The sequence below is a fragment of the Nyctibius grandis genome, chromosome Z (assembly GCF_013368605.1).
Source record: "Nyctibius grandis isolate bNycGra1 chromosome Z, bNycGra1.pri, whole genome shotgun sequence".
Taxonomy (NCBI): Eukaryota; Metazoa; Chordata; class Aves; order Nyctibiiformes; family Nyctibiidae; genus Nyctibius; species Nyctibius grandis.
This window is the reverse complement of record NC_090695.1, coordinates 99,515,140-99,540,497: the sequence shown is the minus strand read 5'-3', so window position 1 is coordinate 99,540,497 and position 25,358 is coordinate 99,515,140. Positions and strand designations below refer to the sequence as shown.

The 25,358-nt window shown below is 55.2% G+C and overlaps 1 protein-coding gene across 1 annotated transcript in view; it reads right to left on the bottom strand.

Moving 5' to 3' along the window:
• The window catches only part of HS3ST4 (heparan sulfate-glucosamine 3-sulfotransferase 4), a 49,515-nt gene extending 25,395 nt beyond the window's left edge, over window positions 1–24,120 (bottom strand). The window contains exon 1 of the mRNA XM_068423272.1: window positions 23,435–24,120. Within this exon, the coding sequence (XP_068279373.1) occupies window positions 23,435–24,120 (686 nt within the window). The remainder of the gene's footprint in view (window positions 1–23,434) is intronic.
• Window positions 24,121–25,358: the final 1,238 nt, after the last annotated feature.

Sequence of the window (25,358 nt, the reverse complement as noted above, 5' to 3'; positions counted from 1 at the left end):
GGCTGTGAGCTGAGGGATGCCAATTCGGGGAAAGGATTGAAAGGCAAATCTGGGGAGGCTGGGGAAGGGCTGGGAGCAGTGAAGTGAAGAGAAGCAGGGAAGGTTTATCCCACCTCCTCCAGGTCCGTGTGATACCCCAAAACCATTCGCAAGGCGCTGAGATGCCAGATCTGATGGGGGCCGGGTGAGGGAGGTTGGGGCATCACATCCACACTGGGCAGGTGAAGCTGAAGACTCCTGTAACAGCTGAGACACTGAAGCAGCCAAGACTGCTCCTGGTACCTCAATACCCTCTTTGCAGGCTTCCTTGCTTTATATTTTTAAACTTTTTCCTATGCTATGACCCAGTGTCAAATGGAATAAAGTTATTTTTCATCCTGAAACCTTCTCCGAGATCTCTGGACCCTCCTTCCCTCTGGGAGTGGAGAGTTATTAAAGAGGTTGCACTGAGGAAAGTCCCGGGGGCCGTTTGGAGCCCTTGCTGCAGAGGTGCCCGGCGCGGGGCCGTGTCCGCAGGAGGCACCAGGCGGGGTGGGCTCCCCGGACCACCCGCATTTGAAACCACTTTGCTTCTCCTTAGCAAAAGTCTGTGAGACTCGGCCGTTACCGGTGTCTGCCAAGGCTTCCCTGAAGCAGCAGCTATGGAGCAGCAGCAAGAGCTGCAGGCACAGCCTATGTTTTCCATGCTCATCAGGGTAACTCTTTCGGTGCTTTGTCCTCGGCTCGTGGCTGCTGAGAAGCAAATGGTAGGTCACTGTGCCCCAGTGAGCTGGAGCAAGCTGGTCTCTGTGCCTCTGGCTGCAGCCCATGTTTGAGCCTCTCAGCACCGCTCCTGGAGCAAACCTGGGTCCCTGGGAAGCTGCCACCCACCTACATCTGCTCCTCCGTGCTGCATCGATCGGTACTAGATCCTGCCATGTGGGTCCTGATGCCGACGGGGAGACCCGTGCCTGGTGACACTGCGAGCCCCTCTCCTCAGCTGGGGCTTTGTGAGACTCCCAAGGCAGAGGATTAATGCCGTGGCTGTCTCACAAATGCCATGCAAACACGAAGAGAATTGAGCGAACGATAAAATGGAGATGAATTTTTGGGAGCAGAGAGATTGAATAAAGAAACAAGGCATCAAAATAGGCAGTTTATGCACAGGAAAGATATATCTTGACAAGGACTAATATTTTATGTGGAGCAAAATAACAGATATGCACATTTAAAAATGTGGTATTAGGAAGAGAGTCCTGGTTTCCCCTACTTCTTGTCAGAGTCCCTGACAAGTACAACCTCCTCACCCTGCACTCAGCATTGCCTTGTATTCAAACATCCTCCTCTGCCCTGCCCTTCTCCTACCCCAGGACTCTCCTGGCGTGCTCAGACGGGATCGTCGCTCCAGCTCTCTAAGGTGGAGGAGCACTTTCTCCCCGTGACCGACACTGACAGCCCTGTGTGTAGACCTGAAGTGCAGAAGTGCCCAGGGCCACGCGCTCTGACCGCCCCAGCGTGCCTGACGCTGCGTCGTGCCCACTGCGCTCTGCTGCCGAGGGCATTTCATAGAACCGCAGAATCGTTTGGGTTGGAAAAGACCTTTGAGATCATCAAGTCCAACCATTAACCCAGCACTGCCACGGCCACCACTAACCCATGTCCCTAAGCACCACACTTCTCTCTACATCAGGATGCTCTTCAGCCCAGCACTGTTAGTTATCTATGCTTGTGTGGTTACCACACACTGAGACTGTTTGAGTCCACCCCAGAGGAAGACGATGTGCTGAGGGACTTGTGAAAACTGTTACCTATGGTGGTGGGTCCCAGGGCTCCTGTTACCTTCCTGCCTTTAAAGGACTCTGCAACGAGGCAATCGGGACACCTTCTAGAACGTGTGTGCTAGCAGGCTCCTGGCGCGCTTTCTGTGCCAGACCATCTGTCTGTGCTCCCCATCCCTCCTCGCCACAGCCAGAGATTGGCACAACCGAGCACATTTAACTGTCACTGGAATCTTCCTACCTGGCGCGAGGGATGTAAGCCTTATCTGCCTTTAGGAATTGCGCTAAGCCAGCAGATCTCCTGCATATCTGCTCTTTGAAACCACGCTATGAAAAGCTCTGGCAGGAGGGCCACATGAAGGGAAAGCCCTACATCTCCAGCCTGCAGATAAAGCTTTGCACCATACAAGACATTTTGATATTTTATGCTAGAATTTGGCATTGCTCCAGAAGGGCTCTGAGTTATCTTAAGCTTTGTAAATGCAGAGCTAAAGCATTAGCAGGGGAATGTTCCTGCTAACACCCAGGGTTAGACGCACACAGCAAAAAGGGTTCTTACGGGATACTCTCCCGCTGGCTTTGGGAGGATAAGTGCGTGCTTACACCCCCCGCCCCGGGGAAACGGCAGCACGCTCACCAGCGCTAAGCTGAAGGGCTTACGAACAACTACGGCGAACCGGCTCGTCCAAGCTCCTAAGTACATAAAAGCACCAAAAGCAAAAACGTATTTTAAACTACGGTGATTGATTAGGATGATGGATGGGGACACAAATCTGGATACGTTGCTTCCTTCGCACAGACGCAGAAGCTGCTCTGAGCGGGGGAATCCGCGATGCTCTGACCAAGATGTTGCTCTGGATGGTCACGGCTTGCGCGGCCGCGGAGAGCGGCAGGACGTGGGACCGCGGCTGCCGAGACCGTGCGAGAGGCTCCTGCCCGCACTCGCACAGCTAGAAGGGTGCAAGCGAGTCAGTGGCGTTCGTCCCAGCCTGGGCTGCCCACGTCTGCAGGAGCGGATGGTGGGAGCTGAACAGCTAAAATAGGCGGTCTGGAAATAATCTCGAAGGAGAGAAGCGAGGCAGCTGCTCCAAGGCGTGTGCCAGCCTGGAGCTGAATCTCGCTCAGGGGAAGGTGCGGCAGCAAAGGAGACCCCGCGTCTGATCAAGCAGCTCCGTCAAGAGCTGGAGCGTTTAAACAGCAACAGCAAAGGAGCTGGGAAAGAGAAAACAGGGAAGAGCAAACGGCTTCTGAACAGTGGAAATGTTCCGCTGTGGAGGAGGAGGAGGACTGGAGAGGGAGGATTAGCCATCTATAAATACAAGCAGCACTGAGTTAAAAGGCTAATTAGAATAGCAAAAAGAAATACAGCAGCACATTTCAGAGACTATCTCAACTCACAAAGAGTTTTTCAAATTTTGCAGGAGTGAATATGAAAGAGAAAATTGGATCCTTATGAAATGATTTCCAGAACTGGAGGAGGAAGAAGGTAATGGCAGATGTCTGAAGCAGCCAGTCAAGCTCCTCGACATCTTCATCTGCTGCGAAGGCAGAGGGAAAGACGACAGGCCACAGTTTTTGTGTCTTGGGAGGAAAAAAGGGCCAGTAACGAAGGATGGGCTTGTGAAGAGATGGGGCACAAGGGGAAAGGCCAGGCATTCCTCCCTGGGCAGCCTGGAGAGGAGCAAGCGACCTAATGATTTCAGGCTGAACTGGAAGGGCCTGAGCCCTGCCGTCCCTGGGGGGCTGCGATGGCCCCGAGGCGCCGCTCATGGGGTCACTGCCTCTCACCGCAGCCCCGCTGCCGTCCCCAGGCCTGGCCCGAGGGCTGCAGGTCCCAGCGGCCACCCCAGCTGCACCAGAGGCAGCTCACGGGGCGTCAGAGCCAGCACGGGGCAGACCCACGGTCTGCGGAAGGGAACTATCGAGCCCTTGGGGATTTGCTACCTACAGCCTCAGCATATGCCAGAAACAGCTTTTAGCTTCCCCAAAACAGATGGTCCTCAAGCTCCGAACCTATTAGATGTATACACACGCACATACATGTACATACATACACGTACCTATATAAATACACGCACACCTCACTGGACACCCCCCACCCACCTCACTCCCAAACACATGTGGCTGGGCCGTGAGCTGCTTCGCTCCCACCAGCTCACACCCCGTCCTCTTTCCCCGTGGCAGACGGGTTTAAACGCTCCGTGGCCTGATGGCACTTCTGGCCTTATGACAGCCTGGTTTGCTGCCCTGGCAGAAATTGTGATCCCCACGTGACAAGTCCTGCAGCTCTCCCTGGACTCGGGGCGATGCCAGAGGGGCTGTGAGGAAGGACGTCGCTCTCTGTTGCCCAGTACACTCTGATTTTCCCCAGTCTTTGGGACAGGGGAGCATTTCAGCCCTACAAAGGGCTTGTAGGTAGCCTGAGATAGAGTTTGTCCTACATAACTGCTGGCCAGAGGCAGTGTGGAAGAAGGAGATTGTCACCAGAACAGAGGCTAGTTTGGATTCACATCCTTCATCTGGGCTCTCAGGGGTTCACTCTGCAGTACGAGGGTGTCATCCGGACCCCTCTGCAGCTGGAGAAGAGCGATTGGCATCCCCAGGGCTCACATCAAGGTAAACAGCTGAGGATAAATGGGGTGACTTTTATTCTTCATCTGTTCATGATATCACTGGTGGCTGCTGCAACCAGAGCCACAGGTCACGATGACATCAGGCTGTTAATGGGACAAAAGGGTGACAACTGGGGATGATTCAACGACCAGGGACGGGGCAGGGGGGAAGAGGTGGTCACAAGGAGCAGACACAGAGTGCTGCTGTCTCCTTGCTGGTAGACAGTGCGAGCTGGCTGCCCGAGAGCGTGCACATGGCAGTGTGCAGACAGGGACGGCGCGGTGGCTGGGGAAAGGGCTGGCCGGGAACTTTCTGAAATTAAACTAATTGCATTGCCGAGCAAATCCTAACAGCAGCTATGGTGCTTTGCTCTTCTCCAAGGATGCAGAGTGGCTTTATGAGCATTAATTAACTCAGACTCATACAACACGCCTGTGAGGCAGGTACAATTAGATCCACAGAGAGAAGTCAGCAGCCACATGCAGCCCTGCGCTGGCTGCCCAGCTGGCCTCTGCCCGAATCCTTGGGCTGAGGACCTTCGAGATTATTGGGGAGAAATACTGTACATACTAGGGAGCAACACCCTGTCCACATGGGGATGCCCTGTCCTGCGTCCCTGGGCATCCACCCACGGCCGCTGGCACAGGGCAGGACACTGGGCTTGGTGACCTGCCCCACAGCGTCGTGCTCGCCCCACCGCGCCGGTCCCTGCTGTCCCTCCAGTGGGTGGGAGGCTTTCGTACAGAGCGGGGGGGGTCTGCTACGAGCGTCAGCTTTAACAGCAGGCTTCACCTTAGCTGGACAAAGCAGCTCTTTGCCCTGTGGCAAAGCCAATGCAGCTGAGCTGCATAAACCCACCAGGTCAAATCTGGCCATTTACGATTTGCACTTTCTTAGCACGGGGAAGAAATAGTTATTTCGCCTAATTACAAGTTAAATGCCAAATAAATGCCCTATCCTGTACGGTAATTGCAATGTCACTGAGTGATTAATACCTGCTCTACAAGCTGAGAACCTGCACAACATTTGCAAACCACAATAGCCCAGCTCCCCCGAGGGACTGAGCGCTGCACGGCCTCTCTGGCACTGGCCCTTTGCTGGGCTCTGGCGAGCCAGCGCGAAGGGTGGTCTCCAGGCTTGCCAGGGCATCCTGCGGCAGGACACGGGCTGGCACGGAAAGGCTGTTCTGCACCAGTGAGGAGCTGTGGCCGTGCCTGACTCATGGCCTGGCCCCGACATTGCCCCGCGGTCGCTGTGCGCCGGAGCGGGCGGCTGAGCTGCGCTGGCGGGGTGCTCTGCACAGCACCGGCTGCCTGGCCCCCAGCCAGGCGTGGGAGCACGCGGGGACGGCCCCGTCCCCACGCCCCGCAGAGAGCCCTGGCTGGTCCCCGGGGCCGGAGCCGACAGCGCCACGTGGGCTCCTGGTGCGGTGCCGGAGCTCAGCTCCAGCGTCCCCACGGCGCAGGTGCCCGTGCCGGAGCAGAGGCTCCTTGAAGCTGCTCCTGGCACAGCCAAGCGACCCATCACGGCACCGATCGATACGAGGCTGAACATGAAAATTGATTCTCCAGCCGATCTCCCGTTCCAGTGGCAAGCAGTGCCCTCCTCCCCATGATTGCTGCAGACCTGCCTTTATTATTTGTACCCAACAACGTGGCACGTGCACAGGAGGGGTCTGGCCCCATCACACCCACCAGCCCGCAGGGGAGGGGGGCTGAGCCGGGCTCCCTCGCTCGCGGCCACTCCTGGGAGGGCGGCTGCCGTGGAGGAGGAAAGGCTTTCAGGTTTAGTTTTATATGTATACGAGGGTCTCAAACGGTGACACTTGCTAATTACATTTTAGAAAATAACAAAAGGAAATTCCAGAGAAAAGCTCAGCATTTAGTCTTCCTCCCCCACCACACACAGTTTTTTTCCCTTTTTAAAAGAAATAATCTTTCAGGCATTAAAAAACTCCCCAGTGCTGCTGGTACAAATGCAGTGTAACCTTGAATTATATGTAGCAGGGCTGGCTTTCATTATTTATTAGAGAGATCAATTAGAATATTCTGTTTGCAGAAGAATATAATCCAATATGCACTTCAAGCACTAACAGCTAAATATATGCTTATTTAAAAATCAATCTAAAAGTCAAGGTTTCCTTTGTAAATCCTTACTACAGATTAAAAAAAAAAGCTTTGAGTGTTACCACCTGCTGAATTGCCGTGGTCTCAAGGAGACAGTTATACATTTTAAAATGTCTCAAACGGGAATTGATTGTAAAAGGCAAACAATGGCCGAGCCCCGCGCACGGAGGGCTCACGGCTGGCTGCCGCGCGTGGCTGCGCGGGCACCCCTGGACCCTGCGGGGGAACGGGGACAAGCACCCCCGCCCGGGCAGCACAGCCGCCCACATCCCTGCACGCTGGGGAGGGCACCGGGAGCTCGCACTGGCACCATGCGGCCGTGCCCCGTGACTCGCACCGGCTCACGCGCCCTGGCACGGGCTGGCTCCGCATTGGCTTGCCTGGGCTGACACGGAGCCCCAGCATCCTCCTGACAGCCCGGCCCAGCAGCCGCAGTGTCCTCGCCTTTCTCCCCCAAGTTGCAGGTTTCTAAGATTAATTGTCATGTATTATTTATCGACCTCAGCCGCGACCTTGGCCCGGCGCAGTTCCCTCCGCACCGCGGCGATGGCGGCGACAGGCGGCGGCTCCGGCACAGCAGCGGGCAGGGGAGCGCGGGCGGCACGGGGCAGCTGGTGCTCCTGGCCCCGGCCATGCCACAGGGCTCCCGGCGGCCCCGGAGACGCCCCAACACCTCCCACCCCACACAGCCATTCCCCCAGCTCTGCCAGCGCTCGCTTTAATCTCCCCCCCGCTGCACGCCAGGCGCGGGCGTGCTCAGCAAGCTGCCCCGTTCTCCTTCTTTCTTAAGCTCTTTCTCTCTCATCTTTCATTTTTAAATCTTATCTCCAGGTAAAGAGGGTATTTGACGGGATCAAAAGTTGACCTTTAACAAGGTTAGCAGAGCCTCAAACGATATCCCTGCGAGTTCACGCACACTCGAGCGCTAAAGGGAACAGTTCTCTGATCTCCTGTTCCTCGGTGGAAAAGTTCTTTCACACAGATCTCTGCCGAAAGCCCGTGCAGTGGCTGAGAAAACTTTCTTAAAAACCCAATGCCTGGAGTTAGGCACAGATTGTCCTCCAGCTTCTGAGAAAGCAACCATTAAAAACTTCTGAAGCATTTCTTTCTCTGTTCAAGTTCCCAGTCTCTTGCCAGTTCCCTGGGTCTAACAGATTCCCAACTATCCCCCATCTTTCACTTAGCTGAATAAACTCACTCAAACGCCTCTTAGGAGAAGCATTACCGCTGTGGAGGGAGGTCAGACGGAAGCAATCAGAATGATTAAAGAGTGATTAGTGGGCTGGAAGCGCATCCAAACAGAGCATGGGACGGAGCCCCGTGGCTGCCTGCTGGGCAGAGGCGACGCCGCGGCGCTGCCCAGGGAACCCTCGGCCCGGGGGAGCGAGTGACCCCGTCACGCTGGGGGACCCCGATGCCTCCTGGGCAGGGTTGTGTCCTGCACGGGCCTGAGGTCCTCCCGGCCATGCTGGGAGAGATGCAGAAAGGGACCAGCAGCATGAGCTGGTGGATGGCAAATCCCTTCCCAAGGAGACCTACGAGCCGGGGGGTCGCTCCAGCCTTGGCCAAGACCAAGACCTGCAGACCTCTTTAAGCACCTTGCGGATGAATTCCAGGCAGGAGAAGAACAGCCTGGGCTAAGGGAAGATGAGGGCATGTGGTGGCGTGGCTCCTGAGCTCCCACCATGCTGTGGGGTCAACTGGATGCAGTGCCACGTCCCCCCGGGGCCCTGGCAGATGAGGGGGTAGCAGGGAGGGCTGGAGGCCGGGCTGTGCGGGATGAGGAAGGCAGTCCCGCACTCACCAGTGGCAGCCCGGAGCCGGCACTGGCGGTGACGGGACCACCGTGCCGCTGGCAGGGCGAGGGGCCACCCGCGGGCTCCCCCGGCCGCACCGGAGCTGGCCAGTGCCTTGGCACGTGGCAGCGCGCCCGAAGCGAAGTGAACAGACGGGAGCGGGTGGGCGGGGATGATACCAGCGTTAATCATCTCCATGCAGCCGTACACGAACGCAGCAGTGCCCAGCCTGCGCCGCTCCGCTGCCAAGGCTGCGCACGGCGGATAGAGGCACAGGCACCGGGGGCACGGGTGACCAGAGGCATGAGTGACTGGAGGCATGGGCCACCGGCGCTGTGCAAACGTTGCCCGTTCAGCGCAGCCCACCTGCCGCGGCTCAGCTGGCCGAGAGCGGGTCCTCTCTGCATCCCCTTCGTGTCCCCACGCCTCCAGGGAGAGGGACGAGAGGTGCCAGCTCTGGTGCTCTGGGACGGGATGCACTGAGCCACGCTCCCACCTCCAGCCTCCTCGTGCCTCACTGCAGGGTGGCAAAGCCACCCCGGGCAGGCCGGCAGCCAAGGGGTTAAAGCGCCTTGTTATTCCTTTCATACCCGGGCTCCACTTATTTGCAGACTGAATTTCCCAGCAGCCGAGGCTTTTTACTAGTGGATCTGCTGTAGAACCGTGTTATTATAGATTGCAAGTTCCTTAAAGGTCAGATAACACAATACAATTGAATCATATTAGTGAGTGCAGCGACTTGATATTTTACTAAGAAAACCCATAAAGCAGATTGTTTGTTGCAGAGAAACATACGTTGTATAATAAAGTCAGTGTAATTGTCTCCAGAAACAAACAATCAGTTTACAGAAAAAACCTCCCATAATTGTGGGTCCTCGGAGTAGCCGCCGCCAGGGCCGGGCGCTGGCAGGGTATCACAGAATCATAGTCAATGAGGCTGGAAGAGCCCTCTGGGATCATCGAGTCCAACCATTGCCCTGACACCACCATGGCAACTAGACCAGGGCACTAAGTGCCATGGCCAGGCTTTTCTTAAACCCCTCCAGAGATGGTGACTCCACCACCTCCCTGGGCAGCCCCTTCCAACGTCTAATGACCCTTGCTGAGAAGAAATGCTTCCTATCGGGTGCCGCTATCGTGAGTCTGTATGGTACACTTTAGGTTACAGTACCTAAATGCGTTGCAGAAGACCTAGTAGGGAAATAAACAATTTCCAAGTGTATTGTTGAGAGACAAATATTCAATACCTCATTTAATGTATGGTTTGCAGTTAGCGGTTAATCTAAGACAACGCCGCGCGCCGTGTTCCACACTGCTATTAAGGAAATGCAGAATTGATTGTGAGGATGATTGAAGATTTCTGAAGAGCACAATTCCCAAGTCCGTGATGACCCCTCCTTTTTTTTTTCTAATTTGCCTGTAATCTACTCAGACAAATCCTTTTATCACTTTTATTTCCTTTCCAACTTACAACCCGTGTGATTAATTACTCAGCTTTGCAGTCCTGCTTACCCTGCTGTACACTATCATTTTTCTTCTTTTTAAAATGGTTTTCCACCCCAAATAGACATATCTCCTTTTTAAGCTCCTTTACTTTGTCCCACTGAAACTCGCAGTCGATAACTGATCCCACGGGTGAAAGGTTTCCCCGGGACCTGCCCAGCAGCCACCTGTCCCGTCCCCAGACCCCGCAGCCCCTCCTGGAGCAGCGGCACCGCCAGCCGCCCCCTTCCCACTGCAGCGGGGCTCGGGCCCTTCCAGGGGAGAGGAAAAGCACAACCTCGTCCTCCAAACAGTTGAGCACTCGTCAGACCCAGGGGGTCGCAGCCACTCCGCCAGCCTGGAAATTCTCATTCAGTTCTAGATTTAATCTCGTAATGAAAAAGGAATTGGAACCAGCACAACTGTTTTAACCTTCCCTAGTCACAGAAAGAGAAGGAAAAGTAATTTTTTTTTAAAAAATTGAATACACAAAGCCCTGTCTCCTCTCATCCACCTTTCACACCCACGTCAGCCACTCGCCGGCCGGGGGGAGCGGAGGAGGAATGCCGGCGGCTCCCCCTCCCGCCCCGCGCCAGCTCCCGGCTCCCTCTCCGCCCCGTGCCATTGTGTCCCAGCCAAACTGCGGTGAGACACACACGGGAAAGCAATTAGATTTAGATCTAGCTTCCTCTTTCTGCCTTGCATTTCTCTTTTCTCTACTTAGGTGCTCTTCAGTGTTGTAACTAATATGATTTGTGTTTAGCGCAGTGTGAAACAAGAATGATTTATGGGTCTGTTAGCACTGCACGGCTACCTGACGCCATCCCAGCCCCCCGAAAGGGCACTCCAAGAGCAGATTGACGAGAGAGTTCTGGCACTACATGCAATTATTTGTATACCCTGCCCACATAATCACGGTTATTCTGGCTCTCACGATGCCTGTGTGCTTTCCGCACGCCACGCTGGGCTCTGCTTTGGGAGAAAATAGGACCAGGACCCCCGACCAGCTCCGGCCCCGATGCCACGCACCGGCCAGTGCCCACGCCGTTTCCATGAACTGATCTGCTGGGTTTAAATTGATGTTTCAGCTCAGATTAACTTGTGCCTTAGCTAAAACAAATACAGGCTCAGTCTCTGCATTTCATTACCAGCAGCTAACGCAAAGGCTCCGCGTGCTCGGAAGCGACCAGACCCGGCTCCTTGAAGGTGCCCAGAAGCCCAGCACGTTCACGGTCAGCTCAGTGACTCGGGTGCCAAAGTCCTATCGAAAGCCTCTGGGATCGGTCAAGTTTTACCCGTGGTTCCGAGAGCGGCTCCGTCAGTGAGGATCCTGTGCCTCTGCGCTAGCGAGTGCCCTTCATTAATCCTTAATGCTGCCCCAAGTACATCCAGCGTCTCCTCGGCTTGGCAGCCCGCCCCGCGAAGCAGGGCACACAATAAGCAGAGCCCCCTCCCTTTCCTTCAACATATAACAAGAAGCCAAATGAAATAATGAAAGAAACTCATTTTAATGCCACAGAGGGAATTGTTTTATTGCTAAAGCAGCAAATAGAACTAATTGAATCCACTGGAAAAAAAAAAAAGGAGCGAAGGAAAGGAAAGGGTAGGTGCAGTGCACAGAGAGAAAGGGCAAGCTGGAGCCTGAATATTCATGGGTCTGGAAACTGCAAATCCTTGAATGCAAAATATCTTCGTAACTGATAATGCTGCCAACGGTGATGCATGCACAGTGCTCGGAGAGATGGAGTCAGGAACGTCTGCATGTACAATGTATTTTTTTAAAGTAATACTACGGAACAGATTCTCCGGTTCATTAAGCTGCTTTGCACCTCCCTGGTAAACCAGACCAGCCCGGGAGCAGGCACAGGGGCCAGCGCCGGTTCCCAGCGGCAGCCGAGCGCAGGCGAGGTTGGGCAGGGATGGAGCCCTCGTCCCGCGTCCTGCCCGTGGGCAGGCGGCAGCGCCTGGAGCCCAGCAGCCCCCGTGGCGCTGCGCTCGTGGGCAGGGCACCCTTGGGACGGTGACCCCCGAGGGTGGTGGTGACCCCCCGTCCCTGCCGCAGGCTGAGCGCAGACCCGCACAGCCGGGCTGCAGAGCCCACATCACCTCCCACGTCACGTGCCGCCAGTTAAACCTGCCACAAGCGTTTAAACTCACTGTTTTCAGCGAACCTTAATTTTCAGTGGCAACATAGATATTAACGTAGGGGGCTGCATTTTAATTAAGGCAGCGTTCATGTTCTTCATTACAATACTAAGTCATCCAGCAAGAAACACCAAGGATATAAATCCCATTAATGAAGAAGGAGCTACACGTTCCGCACCGTACGCTTAAGCACAGAGGCACCAACGTACAAAATGACGGTTACGTGAAGTGCAAGGGGGTGCTTGGGGGGAAAAACTGGGTTAGAAATGCAATTTATACTCCGAAGGGACACACAGCATTCATTCACCACCACCCAACCGCAGGCCCCGAACCCGCATCCCAAAGGCAGAGCAAACAGCCTGTTGTGCCTCAATCCACCTTTTTCCCCCTAGAAAAATAACAAGGCACAAGGAGTCGGTGTGGGTTTGCCAGTGGGGCTGCGCAGTGCCCAGCTCCTCCCGGACCCCCATGCCCCCAGGCAGGAGGGGAAGTTCTGCAGCAGAGACCCCCAGCTGGGAGCCAGCGGAGCCGCAGTAGTGGGGGGTCTGCCCCCCCCGAGCTCCTGCCGAGCACCGCGCACCCCGCTAGTGGTACCTCCGGGCTGAGCTCTCCCCACGCACACTGGGACAGAGCCCCAGGACACAACCTGTCTCTACAGAGCCCCCCAGTCCCAAATCCTCGCCCTCTGGGCACAGCAAAGAGCCTCACGCTCCCCCCCCCCACGACGCGCTCCAGTCATTAAGAAAAGTTAACGGGGGCATCGGCAGAGCCGCGCTGGGACGCGCCTCGCTGGGTTACCCTGGGGAAGGACCTCGAACCGGGCAGCAGCCGACCTGCATCCACCGCGGTGCCCCGCGGGGACCTGGGCCAGTGGGAATCCCCGCTCCCGCGTGCCTTACCCGACTGCAGTCAGCAGCTTTGAACTTGCACGTTAATAAACGAGCTCCTTAAACGCTCCAGCAATGGGAAAGCACTTTGTCACCACTGCCTACCGCAAAAAATGGCTGAAGCGTTTCTGTCAGGGTTCCGAATGAACTGGTCCGTGGCAGAGACACGGATGGTCTCCCACAGAGACAGCCGCATCCCAAGATGAGAGTGTTTCAGAATATTATGTGGTAACAGGGTAATAATAAAACACCTTGATGCAACTTTACCAGCAGCGGCTCTAGCAGAAAAGCCTGTAGTGATCTAAAAACACATTTCCCCTGCTGCCACTCCAGCCTCGAGAAATCCAGGGTAGTCAGAGCCTTAAATCCATCCCTGCTCTTCCTTTGTTATTAATTGTTAAGCTATTTGTATTACACATTTTACATACCGAACAGACTCCAATTTCATGGTGGGCTAGACTGCAGAAATGCCTCTTTTAATCTTTTTAATTCTAAAGTAGTATAAAACTTTAATATTTTTCTAATGGAGTATACATTTACTCACATCTAACAATATCACTACAATTTAGGAGCAATAAAAGTCAAGCTCCCATCTGTATGATAAGCTTGCAGCTTTATTTCCAAAGTTCAATCAGTTAACCTAGGAGAGCAATAGCTTCCCTACAATGAGTAACGATGCAGAATAATATTTAGATAGAGATAAACCCTTTTTGCATAGGAAATTGCATTACGATTTGCTGGGTCTTAGAAACTCTCAGCAAGATGCGTCAGTTTACCAATGAAGTTATTGCCTCAGGCATTTTTCCACAGTGCTTTGATTTTTTTTTCAGGGGTTTCTAGAGGATTTTGAGCTGAGTAAGGAACCTTTATTGTTTGCGATCCAGGTGTGCGTAGCAGACCCGGCAGCACCACGTGCGCACCGATGCGCAGGCAGCACCGGCGGGGCCTGGGCCGCTCTCGTTTGGCCGGGCATTTCCCTTGGGTAGCCGTTAACGAAGACTGGCGAGCAAGAACGCTGCCGAGTGCCTCCCCTCTGCTGCTGGGCCCTGGGCAGGTTTAATCCCCTCCTGCTCACGGCAGCATCCACCACCGGCCCCCACTCTCACGCCTTCCTTCACACCAGCTCCCCATCACGCTGCCCAACTCCCCCAGAGCCTGTCGGGTCCGTGCCCGGCTGTTGATCGCAGCAGTTTCCCTCCCTGTGTGCTTTCAACGGCTCACGTGAAGAAGGCAGAGTCCTTTCCTGGGGTGCCTCTGTCCCCGCTGTGCATCACCAGCTCTGTGGGCCCCCAGCGCCGCAGAGCAGCGGAGAGAGGTGGAGGTTGGTGATTTGGGACTAACACAGTTCAATTAAACAGCCCAGAAATTAGCTCGGAAGTGTGAGCGCTGACGGCGCAGGCGAGCGGCAGCAGGATCAATGCTGGCTCTCCCCGGGGGACAGACCAAGTGGGGACGAACCAAAGGCCAATTAAAGACCTCCAGCAGCAACAACCTCAGGTTGCCACCAGCACCTCGCGAGTCAGCGCTTCGGGTGTCAAACACCCCGCTGTCCAACAAGGGGGACGGGGGCCGAGCAGCTCCCGATGGCCGACCTGCCCCAGCGAGGCAGCCCCACAGGGACTCCTCTCCCCACGCCTGGGGGCTCAGAGGTGGGTCCTGGAGGTGGGGCGACAGCGGAGCCCCGGGCACGGGGGCACGGAGCCTCTGGAGCTGGTGCCTCCTTGCAGCCGGCGTCCCACGGATCGGGCAGGTTTGTCTTTTCCTTGGCCGGGCGCTGGCAGCTCATGCTGGCAGCTGCTGAATCCAAGTGCAGATTTAACACCCGCTCCTGACGCAGATGTTAGCTTTCCACGAGCGCGCTCGCTGCTCAGCTTAATTATATGAATGTCCATCAAGCACAAATACAGAAAGGGCAGAGCTGAGGCTGAAATAAAGTTATCTGCAGATGTGGATGAACACTAATAGAAAGTATATTATATTACCATACCCATCTCAATGCAAGATGAAAGGAAATATGCTCTAAAACAAAGGAGAGCTGCGAATTCGGGCTACCAGAGCAATGTTGCTCTGCTTGGATCCAAAATGATTACCTGCTAACAAAGGAGGGGGCCAAGTCCACTCCAGCCTGGCTCTGGAAGGAATGGAAATCAGATTTTGGCTTGAAATGTGTTACAGCAATCTCCGTAACACAAAATAAAGTCTGGCAGATGGAGTTATTTTTATCCAAAGCCAGTTCTGTTTAGTAGGTCTGCGGCTATAACTGACGTCCCTTTGCTATTTCCTCTCCCCCCTGGTCCCCTGCCTCAGTTTCTCCAAGGCACTGACGAGATTGGAGCAGACAGCCATGGGGATATTTTGGGAGGATCCTACATTACTTAGCTGTAAAAATCAATTGTGAATTTTGCATCCACCCCCAGCATTTGGCCTGTTTATATTGCCAAATAAATTCTTTAAAGAAGTACTGTACTTCACAGGAGAGCTTGTCAAGGTAAATACCTTCATTTACATAAAATGTGACTAGCAATTGAAATGTTAAAGCCATAAAGAGCAAGTTTATGATCCATCCTTGATGCTTGGATGTATAATATGACAAGGGGGAAAACAGTGCGCCTTGCAACATTCACTAAATTGGTGTGTTGACTCTGGGGATGGAAACGGGAGATCTGAAAAAACAGGTTGGAGGGTTTGTTTGAGGTTGTGGGTTTTTTTCCTTTTCCCCATAAATACGAATCCTTTCCCCAGCCTTCAAACAGTCGGCTTTTAAATACTCTCCTCCAGCTTGGAAACAGCAGCTACCTAAATAAACGAGCAGACGGCTGGGCAGGGACCTGCGCGGGAAGGGGCTGCCTGGCGTGGGGCTCCCCGGTGATGCTCCTCGGGTCACGGGGGAACGGGACCCCGGCACGGGAGGGGTACCCTGGTCACGCACACCCACGCACCAGTGTCCCCCGAAAGAGTGGGGGCGGAAAGTGGTGCCCACGTGCCGTTACACGTATGGCAGCGGCCTGAGCCGCGGCTCCCGCAGCCCCATCGCTCACGGCTGAGCTGCTCCCGGTGTGGACACGGGGACCGACCCTGCCCGGGCCCCTCTGCCCCCTGCCCTGGGGAGCAAAGGCGAGGCCACGCTCTGCTGGGGCTGACCCTACGCCTTCCCTCTAAACAGTAATTTCTCACTGCGATTGAAAAAACTCTTATAATTTAGGGTTTTCTTTTAAACTTTTTAAGAGGGAGGGGAAGCCAATGTAAACCACTTCAAATCTTAAATAATACATTTAAAAAAGTGACCAAAAAGGACAAAATGGACTGCTGCTTACACACATACCACAGTGAGATTATAATATCCACACTTAATGCTCTGGAAAGTTTGATAGTGCATGTTCCTCACCCGAGCTCAGTACAAACATTGCAGGCATTCATTCATACTCGTACCCTGCTCAATTCATTGAAACCACTTCAAGCAAAAATCATTTGAAAGAAATTACCTCTGTGTATTACACCATGAGCAGCGAGAAATGTCCCACATGAGCCTCTCCAGCCCCCAAAGCAATAAAATTTCTGCTGAAGTGGATGATATAATGACTGAGGGAAAAGAAGTCCCCATGACAACAAGAGGTAAGAGAAATCCATGAAAAGCAAAAGACTCTGACCTCTCTCGATACACGGTGTCACCAATTTGTGCTGGAATTTTCACTTTGAAAATCAAAAGCCTTTGTCCATAACTTTCTTTGCGAACCTGTTGTTCCTTCTTTGCTAGTCTGGGCTTGGAACAGAGCAGAACGAGCCTCGCTAAGTCAGAAACCGAGCAGGGGTCAGGCTCATCACTTAAACCCACGAACGCAACAGACTGACTTTTTGCCTTTCTCTTTTCCAAGGGGCTGTTTTTCCCCAGGCCTGTTTCTGGGTTTTTTGTACCATCTACACGCTTGAGCGATACATGGAGCGAAGCTCACAAACTTTGACCCTACAAATAACACTTAAACCATTAGCAGCAAAGCACTGTAGTGTTTACTTAGTGGATTATCGAGCAAAATCCTAGAGAAGGAGTGTTCTTGAAAATACAGCACAACAGTCAGATTATCTCAGGCCTGGCGACACACGACGGTTCCCTACGTGCTCCAGGGGATGCTCCAACAGCCATGGGCAGAGCCAGCTCTGCCTCGCCTGGCTGCCTTCCCGAGCCCGGCGTTCAGAACCTTCCCAAGCGCTTCTGGGAGGCGCGGGGCTGCTCCCGGTCGCGGGGTCCGGGCACACGGCGGGGCTCGGGGCAGGACCCAGCTGGGTGCGCAGTGGGACCCCCCTCCGCCCTGCCGAGCGAGCGGTGCCGGCCGCGTCCTGCCGGGCTGAGCGGGGCAGGTACCGGGGGGCTGCTGGGGGCTCAGCGCGGCCGTGCTGCTCCCACTCCCACAGCTCGCCCCGCTCCACGCACCCGCAAACACACGCGTTGTCCCCGGAGGCAGAAGCAGCGACCAGCTGCGCGGGAGCGGGCGCTCCAGAGCCCTCCCCAGCGTGTCGTCCCTCACGCTTCTCTCACCCTCTTTGCAAGAAGCGCGAGCACAGCGTGGAGGGGCTGCGGGCGCTGAAAGCAGCTGCCGTTCCCGTGGCTGCAATCGAGGGGCCTGTGGATAACCATCATCAGGTGATAAAACGCTGCAAAGAGGCCAGATTCATTCCTGCATCCCAGCGCTTGAGCTGAAACCGAGCGGAAAGGCTGGGAGAGGACTGCTGCCCAGCAAGGGGGCAGGGTGGGCTCCCCTGGCCCAGCACACAGGCAGGGGCAGAGGCCAGGAGACCCCCAGCTCTGGCACACGGTGGGTTCCCTCCGGTAGCTCTCGGTGCAGAAGAAAATCCATGCCTGATGCTGGAGTGGCCTCTCTCCAGCCCCCAGACGGGTGAAACACAGGGACCCACCAGTGAAGAGCCTGGCCCCCCGCTCAGCCTCCAGCCTGTCACCAAGCTCAGCCCAGACCCTCCGCCAGCTTTACTGAGAGCTGGTCCCTGGCATCGGTGGGAGGTCGGTGTTGCAAACCTGTGCTTGCTCTGCATGGAAGGCTTGGGCTAGGAAAAACAGTGCACATGTAGGATCTAACCTGACCTAAAGGTTTAGGAAAGGTGAAGAGGACAAGGTATCGAAAGAGCCGTGTTACATGGAAATACTCGTACAGTCTTCAACCCAGATTAATCCCAATGCATTGGATCCACAGAGGAGGGAGTGCAGCTGAGTCACTACATTTCAGCAAAAGCCAACTCACAGCAGGTCCCAGAAAAAAAATCAATGCACTTTCCCTAAGTTACCAGAAGTGCAGAGGGCACGGTACACTGGGAAGGCCTTTTGCAGAGAAATCCAGCAGTTACCAGGCATCTGCAGCGGTGCCCGTCATTAGCAGCAAAGCCCGATCTATCCGTCCGCTGCAGGTGTCCCCGTAGTGCCCATCAGCAGTCTCGCAGCGCTGAGGGAAGTGTTTTGATTTTCTGAACACCCTGAGCCGATCGGAGAGGCACAAGCATTACCCAGCAACGCAATTACAGCTCCCGGCGAGGGTCGCGCCGCGTGGGACCGAGGCAGAAATGGCCCCAAGCTATTGCTGTCCGACAGCTGTTAAGGGATGCTGCGGGGGGCCGCACCGCACGTCCTCAGACACCACCGGCACCGTTTCTGCCGGCAGCGGCGAGAGCCGGGCACCCTGAGGCAGCATCAGCCCCGGTGCACACCGAGATCAGCATGCAGGAGGGTAGGCGAGACGGCGCGCGGCCCTCGGGAGGAGCAGAGCCCGTTACAGCGATAACAGTGCGTGACAGCTGCTTCCCCAACACAGATGAGTTTAATGTCCACAGGGACACGACGGAGAGCGCTGGCTCCGCAGCCACAGCCAGCTGCTCCTCGGAACCGCTGGCTCGAGAGCGTGTGTTTATTACTGGGAGAAGAGCTCCCTGTCACGGTATTATTCATCATTTGTGTGAGGGTAGCAGCTCACAGAACAGCACACAGGCCTGGCTGCTAGGGAGAACGCTCCAAAAAAACCCAGACAGACGGTGAAAATAGCATTAGACATGCAAACCATTTCATTGCCTGTCATGGTGACTGCTCCCTGCAGTGGCTGCAACGGGACTGCTCCACGCATAAAGCTACGCCCCTGTATGAGTGCTTAACGTGGAGGCCTAGGGCAGGGCGAGGGACGTGGTCTAACTACAGAGGCATTGCTGCAGCTTCTCCGTGAAGGCTCCACCGAGAGGGAGGCAAGGAGTAAAGCAATGTGCATGTACACATAGAATTTAACTCCTAATTATTTGGAATAATCTTCAAATCAGTGAACTTTAAAACTCCACAATTTAAGTTCACCGCTATCAGATACTCTCTTTGCATTGTGGAGATCATAATTTTGTTAAAACTTCAAATTTGTTTTCAAAATGCTGTTACAAATCCTCACTTTTCTGCTAAACAGAGCATGTTGAGACAGCCTTGAAAGAGTGAAGGGACAAAACTGAACCACCTCGCTGTGCTGAGCCTGTGGGCAGCTGGGAACAGTGGGCTCGGAGCACTGGGCTGCTCCACTCAGCTCAGAGAGAGACCGAGATCTAAGATCTATAGTGTTGGTCATTCACACAAGCAGAACGACAAGCTAAAGCACCACCTGCCCCGGTGCTAAGAGCCCCCCTTCTCTTCACACAGCCACCCAAAAGTGCTTCCCCTCCGACGCCTCCAGACCGGTCACCAGCAGTGCCTGAGCACCCGGAGGTGTCAGAGTCTGCACACGTGAAACCATCCCACTGCTGGAAAGGTGACAAACCTGTCCATGGGGCAAGTGCTGTGGGCAGTTTGCAGTTCCCCTCATCCACAAAATCCCCTCATGCTCACGCACCCTTGTTTCATGCCCAGGCGAGGAACTTGGCCATGTCCCAGATGCTGCTTCTCTTTATGCTGGCAATGAGCACTTGTAGATGGAAGCTAAATTTCTTTAGTGCTCAGGAGCCTCCAGAACCTCCCCATCATCCTGCTGTCCTTGCTGCGCTTTCAGAAATGCTCTCACTATACATTTCCTGCTGCAGGATAGCTCGCGGCAGAGCTCACGGCATGGGCCATGCCCACTGAGGCATGAGCATTGCGCGGGAGAGAGCACGTCACCTGTGCGAGCGCCTCCGGCCCAGCCTGGCCACGGGGGCCGTGCAGGGGGTTACCCCTGACCGGGCAGCAAGAGCTGCCCCAGGCATGTGGGGGAGCAGAGAGACACGCAGTGCTGACTAAAAATCAGCAGCAGTTCCCATAGGGAAGGATGGCATATCCTGTGGTTTAGAAGGAACGAGCGGGTGAAAAAGAGCCACCAGCAACTTCCAAAGCAAAGGCAGGTACCTGCTCCTTGCCACAACCTTCGTCCACAGTGGGATGAAGTTCTGGCGTATTGTAAGAGACAAAGTCAGAAAAGTTCATCACCAAGGATAATACTTACTGCCAGGTATCAGTGTCCCGGACTTACGAGAGAGAGATGAAGATATGCAAGTACCAGATACACCAGAGAGAAGGATTGCCACACTGTTAACAAAAGGAAAGGTTAAAAGTCACTTCCCACTCAGCCTTCATCACACTGTTTAACAGCAGTCAAGTTACCTTCTGCAGTAAGGAAAAAAAAAAAAAAAAAAAATCAAGCTAGGAAATTTATCAACAACAGTTAATGTACACGGGGGCATGAAGTGCAGTTTAAGGAAAGCTGTATCATTGAACTTGTCCTTCAGACAGCCCAACAGTACGATGTACAGAATCACAAATTACAAACCATTCTGGCAGCACAACACTAACCAACCGACACCAGCCTTCAGCCCAGTTCGTATCTGTACCTGCGCAGGAAGACCTCAGCTCGGTAATGCCCACATGAACCCTGCCTGCGGAGCTCCAGCGACCACAGACAGCACAGCTTTCCCAAAGGTTACCAGGAAACAGAGCCGACTGCAGGGAGCTGGTGTAAGAGCCTTGCCACGCTGCGCCCGCCAACAGGCAGGAACCTCCGTTTGCTCCAACTTCAGCCCCTGACTGCTGTCCCCGTACAGGTCCTGGGCACAGTGTTTATGGCTGACTAACCTCAAGGCACCCAAGACACGAATAACGCAGCACGGGACACACACAAAAGGAATGGCAGCGTTTAGGTCCTGTCTCCATTTTACAGGCAGAGAAACTAAGGTGGGGAAATTGCTTCTCTTCCCTACAGCTCTGCCGGACTAGAAGATATTCTCAGCACTGAATGACAAGGCAAGGAATGCTGAGGGTCTGTTTCCTTATTTCACTACAGAAGAAAAAACTTGACAGTATTAAAAGCTAACAGCTCCTAATGCATAAAGAGAAGTGTTATATGCAAAATGTAAACAAGTGATAGAAGTCACTGTAAGGAGATGCTGGCATAAACACTTCAATAGCTGCTTCTTTGCTTAAAGAAAATTTACATTTCTGTGGATAGAAGAAATCTCCAATTACTCTACCTGGGACACAGCTGCAAGCAGTCAGCCTTCTTGGTGCACTCAATCAGGCAATCTCAGAGAAGGTCAGGAAGAAGTAGCTGCTTGTGTGGATGCTGATCTTTCCCCCCCCCTCCATTTTTGCTTAGTATTTGTAGAGCCCCAAACGCGCCAGCCTCCTGGTCCGTGACAAGAGCCTGGTACTGGTGCCAGTACAGCACCAGGGGAAACCTGTCGCTCCCACTGAGGCACAGCGCTGTGTGACCTGGGGTCCTGTCCAGCAAGGCTGCAACACTTGCGAGGAGAAAGGAGAATGCTGTTTGGGCTGGGCAGGTGTGAAATGGCTTTAGGTTAAACAGTCAGGGCAAATCCTCAGGGCCACAACGGCAATAAGCAGCGGCGTAATTTATTTATCCCATGATCAGAGAATCCATGCCCCAGCTTCCTCTGCCCAGACCCTCACAAATCAGCTCTGACCCAACCCTTTTCTTCTCCCACCTCTACCAATGCACCATAGCACCAGTGCCAGAAATCAGCTAAACAAACGCTAGAGCTACTGCAGGGATGAAAAATTTCAAAATGCATTCTGCAACAGAAAACCTGCGTGTGCCTCTCACTCCACGAGAGGAGTTACACCCCCTCTCTAGCCCTTTTCTTGTAGCGTGACTTTAAAGATGAAAAAGCAGCTGCTTGTCATATTCCGTGTTTGATCTTCTTCTGCCTAGTTTTAATAAAACCAACCCTTTTTATATGCCACTTTCTAGCCTTTTCCAGCAAGTTTCTAAACTTATTTTTCAAGGCAAGTCTTTCCTGCAGGAAAATTCAGTAAATTAGATACTGTGTCTGAAATTACATATATAAACACAATAACCACAGTCAGTCCTTTACTCCTTCCCCACATTGGTACAGCACGCTGAAAACACTCTCAGAGACAAATGCACTTTCCCAGTGCCGATCTCCACTTCACTGAAGTCCCTCAAGAAAATCCCTCAGCGTTTTAACAAAGCCAAGTGGATGCTACACCAAGTAAGTGTTATGAAGACTTTGCTTCCACAATTGCCACATAAAATTGCCTGGAGTTCCTCACATTTAGATACCATTGACATGAAGTCTGTGTACTGTATTTTAATAAAGAGTGACCAGATAATCCAGGCAGTAACTAACTTGCTGCCTCTATTTGTTTTTTCCCTTCATTTTCAGAGCAGCTAAACAACTACCACACTAAGCACAACAAAAAGACAGAAGTTATCAGCTTAGCCACAGACTATTGCTTACAAAGAAACTAGTAGGGGGTGCTTTTAACCATAAACTGAAGAACTACTAGTAATTTGCAAGTTCTACTGACGTACTGCGTTCTTTTTAGTTTTGAGCTTTTTAAAGAGAAAGAGAGAGAGAGAAACCCTGAGCCATCGCTATTCATTGATTTGCTAAACCTGCCAAGGTGCTTAACACTTCATTACTGCAGTCCAGTATCTTCTAATAATCAGGACTTTTAGCATAAGTTTCCCTTAAAATGTTACCCTATGTCAGACGCCAACGTTTAGAGACTTCTTCACAAATAAAATTAGATCTTATCAGTGGAAAAAACTTTCTGACATGGAACTTGTTGAGTAAAGAGTAAATCTTATTTGTGAAGTAAACCCTGCAGCTTGCATGAAAGCAGGCATTCTTCACTCCCGAGCCCCTAGCATCACCTGGAACAACTTGCACTTTTGTTTATTTCAGTAATTACTAATTACTGACCTATTTAGACGTGGTTTACACCAGGTGCAGCTGAACTGCTATGGTCTGCTCAAGCACTCCGTGCACGGGGATTACAGAAGAGGGATGTTTTCACTCATGTTCTGCCTTCCCATCAAAGTACCGCATTTCACATCACCGCCGCTGTCAGGCGAGGCACCCACGCGACCGCCCGGCCTGCCCTGCCCGCGGGGCGGCTGTCGGGCTCCGCACCCGCCGCGGCCCCGAGCAGCGGTCCCGGGACCCGCCGCGCCCCGCCCTCGTCCGGAGCCCTCCGCGGGGTCCCCGGGACCCACCGCCCAGCCACCCACCGGAGCCACCCGGGGTGGGGAAGCCGGGGACCGTTCGCCCCTCGGCTCTCCGGGACCCCCGGGATCCCCCGCCGCGGCGCACACGGACACACATTGCCCCCACCCCGCGGGTCGCGCCCGGAGCCCCCGCACCCTCACCTGTACCACTCCAGCCCCTTCTCGTAGTTCCTGTCGAAGAAGTGGGGCTCGGTGCCCACGGCGCGCACGTCGGGGTGCGCCCGGATGGCCTCCAGCAGCGCCCGCGTCCCCCCCTTCTTCACCCCGATGATGAGCGCTTGCGGCAGCCGCTTCTCCCCGTAGTCCGGCGTGGTGCTGCCGCCGCCGCCGCGGCTCCCGGGGCTGCCGGCCCGGCTCAGCTCCTCGTCCGTGGTGCTCGACTCCTGCGGGTCCCTCTCGAAGGCTCCGCTCTGCGCCGTGATCACCTCCCCGGGGGCCAGCGGCGTCCGCAGCCAGGCGCCCGCCGCCGCTTCCCGGCTGCTGTTGGAGGCCCGCGTCGGAGCCGCGGAGGGGGCCGGGGCGCCGGAGCTGCCCGGAGGGCTGGCGGGGGAGCGCGGGGCCCCGGGGAGCGCCGTGCCGGGGAGTGCGGCGGGGGAGCGCGGGGCCCCGGGGAGCGCCGTGCCGGGGAACGCGGCGGGGGAGCGCGGGGCCGCCGTGCCGGGGAGGGCGGCTGGGGAGCGCAGGGCGCCCGGTCCGGTGCCCCCCATGAGGCTGTAGCACAGGTAGGTGAGGCAGAGGGAGAGGCTGCACATGCAGAGGAGCTTCCGCGCCGGGGGCACCTTAGAGCCGCGCCCGCCCGGCACCCCCGGCTGGGCGGGGGGGGACATGGCTGCTCCCCGCTCCTCGCCCCGGGCACCGGGCGCACATGGTGTCAGCCGCCGCCCGGCTGCCCCGGCCGCATGGGGCGCCGCTGCCCTCCCGCCCCGCCGCCGCCGGGGGGGAGCCCCGCATGGCACGATCGCCGCCGGCCCCCGCCGGGCACCGGGGCGCCTGGGCTCAGCGCGGCCGCGCTCCGGTGCCGCCGGCTCCGCACTGTTGCCGCCCGAGTTCCTGCTGCTAAACTTTGTGCCGGGTGGGAGGCGGGAGCGCGCTCCCGGTGCGGGGAGGGGCCGCCCCCGCCGCCGCCGCGGAGAGCGCAGGGAGCGCGCCGGGCCCCGCCGAGCGCCGGGCGGGGACAGCGCCGGGCCGGGCGGGGAGCGGCCGGTCAGCACCGCGGACAGCGGCTGATCAGCACCGCGGACAGCGGCCGGTCAGCGCGGCGGGAGGCGCCGGGGAGCGCCGGGACCCCGGCGGGGCAGCGCTGGCTGCAGCCCTGCTGGCCCCCGGTGTGCTGGGGCCAGCCCCCAGCAGCCCCACACCCCGATCCCCCCACCGCCAGCACTCACAGCCGCAGGGAGGGTGCGAGCCCCCAAGGGCAGCAGGCAGTGCCAGCTGTCTTCTACAAATCCTTCTCCTTGCCCTCAGCAGAAATCACCATGCCTTGCCCCAGCCTGCTCCCCTCTGCCCTCCCCCCCCAGCACATTCTGTATTTTCACCCTCTCACCCCACTGACTCCAGCCCATGGCTCCTGCCCAAATCCTCCAGTTGCCCCAAGAGGAACACCCAGACAGGTCCTCTGGGACAGCCCCACACAGCAGGGCCAATGTCCCCTGGCTCCAGCCCTCTGAGGATCTGGAGCTGAGTGCATAGGTTTTGTAGGGCAGCCTGCTGTCTCCTGGGAGCTTGAGGAGAGGTGTCAGACCATGGGCAGGCAGTAGATTCCTTGCTGGTACAGTGGAGCTAAGCCCTTTGGAGCATGGAGGGTTCATAGTTTAGGTGCCAGGAGCTGCACTACTAGGTGAGGCCAATTACACCTCCATGCTGCTCTTCCAGGAACCCTGTCCCCAGCTTTGGCACAGCAGGCTAGGGCTGAGAGCCTCCCTCCTCATGGTTTTTCTGGAGCAGCCACCACCTCTTCCCAGCTCCACATTTTGGCACTTCCCACCTCCAGTTCTCAGCTTTGGCTTTAGCAAGGATTTTGTGAGGAGAAGAAATGATTTATTGTCTCTCACCTTCTTCCTATCGC